This window comes from Coturnix japonica, chromosome 7, assembly GCF_001577835.2.
Source record: "Coturnix japonica isolate 7356 chromosome 7, Coturnix japonica 2.1, whole genome shotgun sequence".
In the NCBI taxonomy this organism is placed as follows: Eukaryota; Metazoa; Chordata; class Aves; order Galliformes; family Phasianidae; genus Coturnix; species Coturnix japonica.
In genome coordinates, this window is record NC_029522.1 from 25,483,225 (window position 1) to 25,495,506 (window position 12,282).

At 34.4% G+C, this 12,282-nt stretch overlaps 2 protein-coding genes across 7 annotated transcripts in view; one reads left to right on the forward strand and one right to left on the reverse strand.

Annotated features, from left to right (window-relative positions):
• Positions 1-8,897, forward strand: part of SLC4A10 (solute carrier family 4 member 10) — a 136,882-nt gene extending 127,985 nt beyond the window's left edge. For 3 of the 6 annotated variants that reach the window (XM_015869083.2, XM_015869079.2, XM_015869080.2), the window contains exons 23-25: positions 658-725; positions 2,217-2,333; positions 6,618-8,897. In XM_015869083.2, the coding sequence (XP_015724569.1) occupies positions 658-725; positions 2,217-2,333; positions 6,618-6,684 (252 nt within the window). In that variant the 3' untranslated portion in view covers positions 6,685-8,897. Of the gene's footprint in view, positions 1-657; positions 726-2,216; positions 2,334-3,077; positions 3,117-5,643; positions 5,670-6,617 lie in introns of all 6 variants that reach the window. The other 3 variants (XR_001556649.2, XM_015869081.2, XM_015869082.2) reach the window with 3 other exon arrangements.
• Positions 8,898-9,769: 872 nt separating this feature from the next.
• Positions 9,770-12,282, reverse strand: part of DPP4 (dipeptidyl peptidase 4) — a 36,997-nt gene continuing 34,484 nt past the window's right edge. Inside the window, exon 26 of the mRNA XM_015869085.2 lies at positions 9,770-11,756. Coding sequence (XP_015724571.1) covers positions 11,658-11,756 — 99 coding nt within the window. The 3' untranslated portion in view covers positions 9,770-11,657. The remainder of the gene's footprint in view (positions 11,757-12,282) is intronic.

Consider the following 12,282-nt stretch of genomic DNA (forward strand, 5'->3'; position numbering starts at 1 on the left):
GCTTTATAGCTAATGTGTTGTGACAACTGCTCTGGTTTTCCTCATCTAAAAGTGGTGGGGAGTCTTCAGACTCTTCCTTCAGCTCAGAGCTCTGGAACCATTTTGGTCTTTGTTCTTGTAGGCAGGAGATGGTACTTGAGGGAGACTGTTTTGTTCTCCCCTCCTCCTAAGATGAAGATTTCCTGAAGTTATAATTATTTGACAATAGATTTGTTGTAGGTATATCTAGTTCTCATAGAATCATAAAAATGTATTTTCTTTAAGTGAAAACTAATATTGGCATCTTGTTGCAGTAAAACTTTAATCAGTATTTAAACTGTGTGCACAAACATAAATTTGAGTGTCTTATTTTTTGTATGTTAATGATGCTGTGCATGTGTCTAGTTATGTCTGATGTTTAAAATTCACCATCTTGTTCCTAAGTTTTCTTTGTCTCTTTTTAAAAAGTGTCTTCTATATTTGGTATCAATAAGTAACATTAATTGGAGATACTGCTTTGAAATAGAGGGGTGTCAATCTTGAATATTCAAATTAACAGTTGAAGAGAATCTTATTTCAGGAATCATTAACAAATGATTAATATTAATGGGTAAGATGCTTAAAATTAACGTTTCTCAACAATATATCCTGTCTCACATCTAAGTTCCTTCTTCCTAGGAAGAACAAAGTATGTTAGCAATGGAAGAGGAAGGGACTGTTCAGTTGCCACTAGAAGGACATTACAGGTAAAATATACATTTCCTCTTTTAGGTGAGTTACAATTAAATAAAACATGCCACCATATTTATTCTTAATGTTCACTGAACATTAGGAGAGAATGTGCATCTGATAATAGAGTACAGCCTTGTGCACTGAACCATATAATGCAGCGTTTAACAAGCTGTCCCTCTTTCTAGTATTTCCATAAGATATCACAGTCCTTAGGAAGAGCATTTCATTTGCCCTTGACAAGATAGCAGGATTCAACTATTCAGAAGTAACTTTAGCTTGTGACATACATAGTGTGAAAGGAAGATGTAGAAAAGACTAATCCTTCACTCTCATGATTGCAGAGAGCCAGGGAACAGCCTTGAACACACTCCAAAGAAACCTGGGTTCTTTATAGTATCATGTTTTGTAACATTCTAAGTAAGATTGTAGCTGTGTGAAATAGTAAATTAAAAGCTGTCTGGAGCAGGTGAAGCATAATAGAATGATGCAACAATGTACAAAGTATGAAAAGTTCTGTTTTGTCAGAAATAACTCACTTCACCAGCCCCAAAAGACCTTACTCTTGTTTACAGTTTTCAGAAAGTTCATAAGGAAGATTTGAAACATCTGCTGATAGGAACCTCTGCGTTACCACAAATTCATATTACTCTATCCCAGAATGGCCATCTCTTATGTTTTAATATTATCTTAACATACCCTAAGGCAAATACATGTAGCATTTTACTGTCTGTGTATCTGAAAAATCTCAGACTATTTCTTATTTTTGATTCATCACATCATATTTCTAATTTTCTGATGTTTTTTTCTTTTTTTTTTTCCTACATTGTTTTGTTCTATTTTGTATTAGCAATACATAATTTATCTTGAGGTGTGATTTCAATTTATAGCATGCTTACTTAGGCAAAGTTGCCTGAATAACATGTACATTTCTGTACTGCGAGGGTCTCAGGCCTACAGCTGAAAAGAAGGATCAATACATTGGTTGATAAAGGGGGTCCCCCAAACAATGTGAAAACAGGTTTACTTAGATCTTACTGGCTGTCAAACCATGCATTAGCCATAGAGTTGGGAAAAATGTAAAGACAGACTCTTTAAGGATTATTACTCTTAAGTGCAAAAGTACATATTCAGACCAGCCAAGTTAAGCTAAGGGCTACACATTGCTGCTTAAAGCTACTGATTATCTTTTTATCAGGGCATTTTTAAAAAATTAATATTCTATTTAAATCTATTAAAAATAGATTTAAATTAGTAGCCATTTGGGCTATTTTAAAGTTTTGAATTTAAACATTTTCTATTTGTTGTTAATCATATTAACATCAATAAAATATACTGTGTAATATTGCTCTTGGATGAGGAACATGCTAAAAAAGTGCTAAGATTTGTCTTAAATTGTTTTTTTTATTGTCACCACTATCAGTTTCCAAGGGCTTTTGTATAGTTAATAATTAACAAAGAATGATTGCCAATTGTTTTATTGTGTATTTACTTTTATTCTTGCTTAGAGATGATCCATCTGTGATAAACATTTCTGATGAGATGGCAAAAACTGCTGTGTGGAAGACATTGTTAATATCCTCGGAGAATGCAAAAGATAAGGAGTCAAGCTTTCCTTCTAAAAGGTTTTAATTTTTTTTTTTCCCTTACTATATTATGCTTTAGATATTAGTTTCAAACCAATGCTAGAACATTTTGCTAGGGATTAGAAAGATTTCTAGCATCTTGCAGTTTTCGTTTCCTTTTGCTTCTATCCAGTCAAACATTATAAGGTCAAAACACAGATTCACTATGTTTATTTATTAAAAAAAAACAAAAAACAAACAAACAAAAAAACCAAACAAACAACCAAACCCCACCTCCCGTAAGACACAACACAAATGTTTGCATGCAACTTAGTTATGTTAGAGTGGAAAATGAAGTTGAGCATGCTTGATGCTTGTGTAATGAACCACCAGCCTACACCTGGAATATTGCACAACAGCTGTTGTGTTTGTTCTGCTTGCTTTTGTTCTCCCCTCTTGAAAAAGAAGTGGTCATTACTGCCCTGGAAATAGCTATATGAAGAGCCAGTATTTTGATGTGATCTACTAATATTTGAGTGAAAATAGTTTAAAGATTGCATCACTTCTGGTCACTTTTTTTTTCACACCTACTTCAGTTGTACTCCAAATAGTTAAGTATTATTTAAGTTTAATCCACAAAAAATGTAAAATGAACCACTGATATTTTGTCTGTGCTAGAGAAGTATAATGGGAATAAGGAAGTATAAGCGCAGTGCTATTGTAAATAACATTTTCCAATTCAGTAAATTTAAAACATAACAGTATTTTCTACTTAATTGTTTCATATCATATTTCTGTCATAAGCTCCCCTTCCTAATCAATCTAGAAGCTGATTCCCCAAAGGTAAGACCCTGTGCCCCAAATTTTTCCTTGGTTGTATCCTCCAATTCAAAGTGGTGTTGTCTAGGAACCCAAGTGACTTGATTTCATCTAATTTTTGGGGAGACAGAATGAAAAGAAATTTCAAATAGGAATGTGCAAATGTTTTCTTCAACTCCCTCTAACATGATAAAATTTGAACTTTATTATATTAAAAAATAGAATCTGTAGATGTAAGATATTTAAACGCTAAATTGATTTTTTTTTTTTTTTATCAGTAGCTTTGGTGGGTTTTTTATAATTTTTTAAATTTTATTTATTTATTTATTTATTTATTTTTTAATGCAAAGTGATTTTCTGCCCATTTCTAAATCCCATGTTCAAAATAAGTTTTATGTTTGAAATATCTAGCCATTGTCTTATGGTGAAGAGATGCACTGGGGAAAACAATTTGTACTGAAATAGTGTTTTTTAATTTTGTCACCCCAAAATGGCATGCTGCCTTTCAGTGTTATTCCTTTCCCTAAACAGCATAAACAAGATGAACAGCTGATGACTACAGAATCTTCGTTTCAAACACCCATGGATCGGCACATTAATTTTAATGCTATTTTACTGACAGACAAAATAGCGATGTAGTTCTGCTTTGTTCTCTGCCCTACATGTGGGCTAAAAACAATCCTGTCACAGTGGTATCAGTGTGATACACAGGAGAAGGATGTACATTATTATTTTCTTACCTTACGTGCCTCTGCTGCACAGGCAGTGCAAGTCTGGAGAAAGAAGAAACTGATGTGGGTATATTCACTGCCAGTGGGTATTCTAGAGTTGCAGTTTCTCTGGTAGATATTACCTCCTTTGACAGTATGATAAATTATGTAGATCTGTAATTCTTTACCTGAGATTTTCAAAGATCCCATGGGCGTAGAGCAGTCTACATAGGCTGTGGCTCAAAAAGCAAGGACTGAAGTGATATGGAAATGTTGGGTTTTAGTTATGAATGTCCTGTTGCAAATAAATAACCTTGTGAAGAACCTGAAATCCTTTTCCATGTGCTCTAGCTTGTCTCAGATTTCCAGATGGAAGTAGATTTGAAGAACTTTGAATGTGGAGGGCTTGCCTGTGTTAGCAGACAATATTGATCTTATATTAGAGGCAGCTAAAAAAAACATTGAAGTCCTCAATGCACATACAATTACATTAAAAATAACTTTGTCCTAGGTTAAGCACTGAGGAAAAAAATGAAAGTTTAGGATGGCAGCAGTCATAATCTTCATAAATGATCAAGTACCATGCAATTGCCTTCGCTGGGGGGTATTTGACCATAGGGAGGCAGGTGGGAAAAGGTTCTGTTTTGTAATGAATGGTATTTTTAGACACTGGTATAAGAAAGTATATGTGACAGTAGGAAAAGTACTACTATGTACTTCCATAGTTGAACTTAAAAGGCATCATTCAAATTTAATAGCGATAATTAAGTTATGATAGTGTACTATGATTTCAGGTAATGCCTTCTAAATTGGGGGCTGATCAGTTAACAATATAGTACTATAAATATAAATATATCAAATCTTAAAGTACTTCCCAGTAATGAAACACTGAGTTGTCTTGAGCAATGACAGACTGGTCAATAATAAACTACAATGATCTCAGAGAGATTTTAGGCAGGAAGGGGCTGCACAAACAACTTAGCCTGATCTGTACCTGTTGTAAGCTCTGCCCTGCCCGCAGCTCTTTGAAGCAATGGTGAGACAAAAGAGCATGTGACAATTCTAACATCACAGATTTACAATGGTATTACATATCTGAAGAGGTTACATGCTTGAGATTTACCTAGCAGCCATTTAACCATTTATGTAGCTGAGTTCTACCTTGATACCTTAATTTTTTGTTATTAAAGTGTCTAGGGATCCAAAAGTCTGCTTTTGAGTACAGCCTGTCCTGATAGGTGCCTTGGTGCTCAATTCCATCTTCTGTCTTTGCCTATAATATTACATCCATCAGGCAGCAATTTCAAATCATATGGAGAAGATCTGACCCTAGTTTTAGCTGTCCTAACCCACATATGCAGAAGACGAAAATGCTAAATAAAAGGAAGATTTTCCTGGTGTCAAAGGCAGCTAAAGCCTGGAAATAATATAGGCCTTAAAGCACACAAATATCCTCAGTGTTTGCTTTTACTAAGCATAGGTAACTGCCAACTGTACTGTTGCACTTTAAATTAATCCCCCAGGAATTTGTTTGCATGTCCTTTGTGTGCAGGAAGTGTGTGCATACCCAGTCCTATCACTGTTCTACAGAAGGTGACAGATTTGGCAGTTGAAGTGGCAGAAGTTGGTATTCTTCAGTTATTTCCATTAACACCTCTAGAAACAGCCATAGGCAGAGAAGTAAGCTTTGGCTGAATAGAATTGTATCCTTAAAGCAATTTTAACGTGAAGAAAAATGTCAGATGATTGTAAAATTGTTCATGATCACCTTAAGAATTTGAGAATTGATCTTGCTTTCTTTTACACCTTGTTTAACTCAGCCTATTTCTCATTCATTCTAGTTAAGGAATAATTCCAATGAAAACTGGTAGGTTGTGCTTGAGGTTTGTTCTCAGAAACATCTGTTAGATACCCCACCTCTCTTTGTTGATTTGATTTGCCTTTGTTGTGGCATTTCTTATATTCTTGCATTCTTGTAGCGTGACTAAAACTCACTGTAACAACTGTTTTTTTTGTTTTTTGTTTTTTTTTTTTTTTTTTTGTTTTTTGTTTTTAATTTACATATATAGGCTGTTGTAAATTAGGATCCTCTTTGTAAAAGAGAACATCATCTGCTTTGCACATATATTGCTTTCTGTAGGCAAACCAACAGTATTTTAATTGGGGAAAACAGCAACAACAACAGAATCAAAATTTGAATTCTGCTTTTATGTGATCTAACTTTTAGGCTGATTAAAAAAAATAATTTAAACCACAAGCAAATACATTATTTCTTATATGCATATATGAGCAAGTTTATATAAAACTGAGATCTAGCAGGGAATATTGTCATCTCCCTGCCCCTCTGCCACTGCCATCTCCTGCTCACCGTGGGGAAGACTGAAAGCCAAATATTACCGCTATAAATTGGCTTGTGCTGCTTCTAAAACATTCCTTCCAAATGTATAAGCAACAGAATACATGTTGAAGAAATACTTACTGTAACCTCTTGTTTGTGCCATTTAAGAAAATGCTGGTATTGTCTGGGAACTGTATGTTATCACTAACTAACAGTGGTATTTGCCAAAAGCCTACCTGCTTGCATGCTGGCTGACTTGTCTTTCTGTACATCTTAAGTTCTCCACTCACCTCGTCACTGAACTGCTGGCTGATGTCTTCTGCATCATTCAACACAGCAGCTTTCACTTGCTTCCCAGTTTGTGTTATGCAGCATGTAAAGTTAATTATACTATCTGTACAGTATTGTTTTTCAGATCTGTGTGCATGTATATGTATGATAGCGTGGCTGCAACATTTTTTTCTCTTCTTTTTCTAGTGCTGAAATCAGACAAGAGAAGAAAGCTGACTCAGGGAAAGGTGTCGACAGAGAGACTTGTCTGTGACTTGTTCTACAATTATTTTTTTTTACAAATGAATGAAAGGAGTGCCACAGCCACTAGATAGAACTGATATGATCTTGTAACTTTTGTCTTTCATCTCAAACTAGCACAGGTAACGTAGCGCAATGTTTGTCTCATTACCCTTTGTCTAAACGTCTACATTGTGTGCTATCTGTGCAAAAGTCCATGGTAGCCAATGCCAAAAATCTTCATTTCCTTTGCTGGTGTTGGCCATTTATCAGTATTCATATCATAAATTTAACAAAGTTTCTTTCGAATTCAACGTACCTGTTAATATGTTTGTACTGTATTTTGCTACTTTTCCTGTGTGAGAAAACTTAATCTTTGCTGAAGTTGAACTTGAAACAGTTGTTCCAATTTATTTATTTTTTTTAAATCATTTTACTGGATGAAGAGATTTTAGGAGACCCAACTTGACTAGTTGAGATTAAAGAAGATTTTAAAGTTAGAACTGATCTGACCCTGTGAACAAACTCACAAGTGTAATCCTTTTCTCCTCAAATTGTCATTCTGAAGTCATGGATTACTCTTGCAATGGAGACTGCAGAGTCAGATTCTGTATTTGTGCAGTTTTTCTTGATTTAATACAGTGTATTTAATATACAAATTTGTATGTAACTGGAACATAGTCATATATATTATATATATAAAAAATATCTATTATAAACATTCATCACCTTAGTTGAAAAATACCACCACATCCTTTGATGTGAAACATTGGTAAGGTATTTGTAAAAATGCAATCTGTGATTACAGTATCTTGTATTGTATGAATGTCACCGTGGTAGGCCAAATAACTGCATTACAGCATTACTGAATTCATTATTTCATAATACGGAAAGTTTTGTAGATGTAAACTCTATCCCCCGTGCCATTATATCACCTGCCCAATGATTTTCCTCTTCTTTCCTAAAATGCACCCGCTTAAGTTGATATTTCTATGGTTTTGTCTCTACTAACAAATGTGGAACTCTTTAATTCCATAGACTGCGTGTACTTAAATGCGTATCCTGCTACTGGTTTTGTTACAGCCATTTTAACTATTCCATAAAGTACATATTGATGAAAAGATTTAAAACAGCATTGCAAAGTTAAATGCAGCTTTAAGCCCTTTGCAAACACATTCATAACCAGTTTTCTCATTACCTGATCCTTCAGGCTGTTCTTTTGTGTGAAACATGGACTGTGAGCTTCAGTACTGAATTAATAAGACATTTACGGATTATTTGCAATTTACTAATTTTTAATTTTTTTTTTAGATAAATTTTTAAATGATTAAATGAAGACTAACTGTCACTACAGTTCTGAATCCTATGAATGAGAATCCACACCATTGTGATCATTACAGCAACTCAGTGACAGGGCTTTAACATTCCCTAGCTTTCCAAAAGACGCAAACGCTCGAACAGTCCGAATGTGAATAATTTTTCATATCTAGTACATTTAAAGTATTCCTTCTACTGTTTTGGTGTGCGAGTCTATATTTCCTTTTTACTACTTCAGCCATAAACAATAACTGCTTTTTGCTGCAAACCATTAGGGTTACTGTTCTACGTTTTTCCCTAGCATTATCAAAGCCCACTTAAAGGCCATTTTTATGGGGGAGAAACATCTAATGGACACAAAGAAGGATTTGCATTTAATTAAGTGTTTGTATTTATGAATTTAGGAAAAAAAAAATGCCAATACATTAAAGTTAAATGCTTTGTTTTGTGTAATTGATGATAAATTGTAAGATTCCAATTGTTTTAAGGTTAGTTAGAAGTTCAATACTGGTTTGTCCTGAAAGCAGCCTGGTGGTGTTTTAATATGTTGCTGACTTTGTTTCAGGTAATATATGCGATCAAAATGTATTAGTTTCACTTGACCAACTCTTAGAATATTAAGAAATCAGTGTACTCAATGGCATTCTGTATTTTGTTCAGTATTCCAGAGTGTTTTATTTTTTTTAAACAGTCACTCTATTCTTGTGTGAATTTAAATGCTATTCTGATGTTAATCTCAACATTCTGAATCACACACAATATAAAGAAAATGTAGTGCTATATTTACTTCTAATTTCATATTCTTGCTCAAAATTACTTAAATTCTTGGATGTAATTTATTACAAAAGTTTATGTGTACATGTGAATAGACTATTGTGTTTTTCACAATTAAGAAATGTTACGTGAAAATAAATATTTATCCTAACTAATTTTCAATTCTTACTTTCACACTGAAAGTCTTAGAATAGGTTTGTATTGTGGCATTTTAAATGGATGCTTAACACTTGAATATGGAGCAGGACTGGGTTATATACAATGCAGATGTTTGGGAAGCATATGCAAGTGCAATCTCACTGAAACATGGAATACAATCAGCATTGGTTAGCTGCATGCAGCTGTTGGTGATGTACATGGTCTGATTCTAACAAACAATATGTGCATCATCGGGGATGGCACATTACTCACCTGTTCCAGGAAGAGTGGGATTCCAATTTATTGATTATGAGTTGGTTCTTCCTGCTTTTGGGAGAAACACTGTGGAGCAGGCAGCAGTAGTTCAGACCTCCAGCAGTTCAACAGGTAAGTTCATATGATTTTAAATACTGTAGCTTTGAGGAATTTAAAGTGTCTAATAGTTGATCACTGCCTTGGCTACTCCCTTTTGTGGGAGTACCTGCTATCTTACTGTATAAGAATTCAGCTTCTGAAAAAATTTGTAGTCCTCAAAGTTCAGTACTACTACACAAATGTGTTAAGTATTTTAAGTATTACCTCCATCTTATTAAAATCCTTTAAGCTTCAACCAAGTTTTGAATGTGATGTGGAGGACTCCCAGCCAGGGAAGTCTAACTTGCACTTCAGGCTTCTGCTGTCTCTGAATAATAAATGTTGTGTAAAAAACTAATAAAGAACCTAAATTCATCCTTTTCATGGGGGGGGGGGAAGGTTTAACTGGCAGGTACGTGCCTAACTTTAGCAACATGGCAGCACTTCAGCTACGAATGATTGGTTCATAGTGCTAGATTTGTACATTAAGAAACTTGCTTACATCTGTGGCATTTTTTTTTTTTTTTTTTTTTTTCTAGGTGTTTTTCTGTGGTTGTGCATTTTTAATTTAAGCTGATGCCCTATTTATTTGTTGGTCCCCTGAGGAAGTTTTATGATCTTGTTAATTAATCTCCTGCATCCTTCATGGACTAGGGAAGGTCTACCAGATAGAAGAAGCTGCTGATTTGATGCTCATTTCTTCTATTGAAAAAATTACATATATGCATATAAACTACTTAAAGTTATGTGGTTCTCCAGTAGCATTATGTATAGCTTAGAAGTTGCTTTCCAAAACAAGAATTCTAATTGATGGTAATTAGCATTGTACTTTCTTTTGCCTCACAGATAAAGTTAAAACAGAACTACATGTTCAGATTCCAGAACAATTTCCCAGTGAGACTTTAGAATTAGTAAGGTAGGTCAGATTCAAAGAACAGTATCATAATGACCTTCCACAGACCATATAACTTTTAGTTTAATTTAGAATAATAATAATAATAATACATTAATGTTTCTCTGATCTGTAAGGAATTACTTGCAGCTCTTTACCTACAAGTAATAACTCACAGCTAACTTCCCACTCTTCTTTATCTACCTGTTTAAGTAATCATTCACACCTGGTATCACCTGTAACTCACAATAGAAACATGCTATCACTTATGGACATTGAATATCAATAAACTGTATGCTTATCACCTCCCACCATTAAACAAAAACTGAAACTTCACTGTAAGTCTCTCTTAGAATGTTACAAAAATATGTGAATTCCAGGAACAGATTTCTTAAGCAGAATTTTCAGTGATACAGAATACACAACTTTTCAAAACTTAATGATTATTTATTAATTTAAGCAGCACATTTTTTATTTTTATTTTTTTTTAGAAAAATGCAACCCTCTTGTACTATTTATGTGAAATGAAGAAAAAATCATTCTTACTCTTTAGCAGGAGAAGCCCACCTGGAGTGCTGAAGGTAAAGCAGAAGTTTAAAGGTAGGCTACAAGGAATAAGGCAGGTTTGCTAAATACCATGATCATGTGAGAGCTACAGTCCAGTCCTTGCTTAATAGATGTAAAGGAATATCATTTACTTGTAGGTAAAAAGGATTATATTATTATTATTTATTCTTTTTTAAATAAAGACTTCTTTCCCATAGAAAAATAACTATGATCTGCTAGAGTACCAGTGCAGGTTTCCACAGCAGCACCACTTTGCCTACAAAGTAAGTAAATATCACAGTACTGAGATAGGAAACAAACCAGCAACACTAAATTTAAGTATCATTCAAAAATCTCTGGTAAAAGCTGGTTGTATGCTTTCCATGCAAGATTCTGCAACTGTAATCCAAGAGTTTGCAGTTAAATAATAACTCAAGGATCTGAAGTAAACGCTCTTATTCTGTACAGAAATTATTAATGTTGCAGTATTACTGATATATTTCTATTATAAGCACTGATCAGGCATTAGATAATTTCAGCAAAATCTGTTCAAAGTTTTATCAGTATTTTCATAGAAATAATCCTTTTTGGAGAGAAACATAATGATTATTTGAGTTCTTCTTTGACATTATTTTCAGTGCTCATTACACTGGTAGAAAATCTGGAGGTATGCATTTTATTTATTTAAAGATTGAAATATCAAATCGTAAGTTCCTGATTCAAGTAAGTACTGTGCTTTCTAGAAGTCTGCAACCTACTTACATACATTCTGGTGATGTTAATGACTTGATTAAACAATCAAAAATGCAATGGTTGCTTGGCAACAGAAATCATTATTAAGATTCATTGTATCCTCAGGTATCCCAAGAGCTGACTCCCCTCTGCTATCTTAACTCTTAAAAGTTTATACTGGCTCAGTGTACATGAAAGGAGTTTTCTGGAGAAATACCATCACTAACAAGCAAAAGGGTGGTGTCCTTGCTTTCCTAGGGCAGTGAGAAACACTGCTTTATGAAATGGCTCATGTGGGTATAAATGTGTTTATGTGCTTGACCGCTGATGCCGTGGTCTTTGTCAGTATACCACTGCAGGAAAGAAAATACAGAGACTGTTACCTCTAGCTGCACACAAGCCATATAAATTAAACAACAGACATAAAAGCAGATTAAAACAAAATAAACAACAACAACCACCAAAACAAAACAGCCATCCACTATGAGGCTAATTCAGCAAAGACAATCATAGCAGGAAGCTGTAGTGATTTCTGTTCCTGCTTACTGTGTAGGATACAGCAGCTACTCAAGTTAGAAGTGCATAAAAAAAGTACATTACTTGTCCTCTTGTAAGCTAGATGCAGTTTCTCAGTTCAGAATGGTGTCCCTTCTCACTATATTGTTATCCCTGCTGAAGGACAGACCATACAGTGCTGCACACTTGGCTTCATTTTTGTATTTATTCCACTGTTGCTCGAGGGCTGTGAACAAGTAGAAAAGGAAGCACAGCTACCTTTTCTCTGGGAATTTCCATGCACAGTGTAAGACTGGGCAAATAACTGCTCTGTCTTTATGAGTCCAATAGGAATGCTAGAAGTTTATCTTGGGTAAAGAAAAG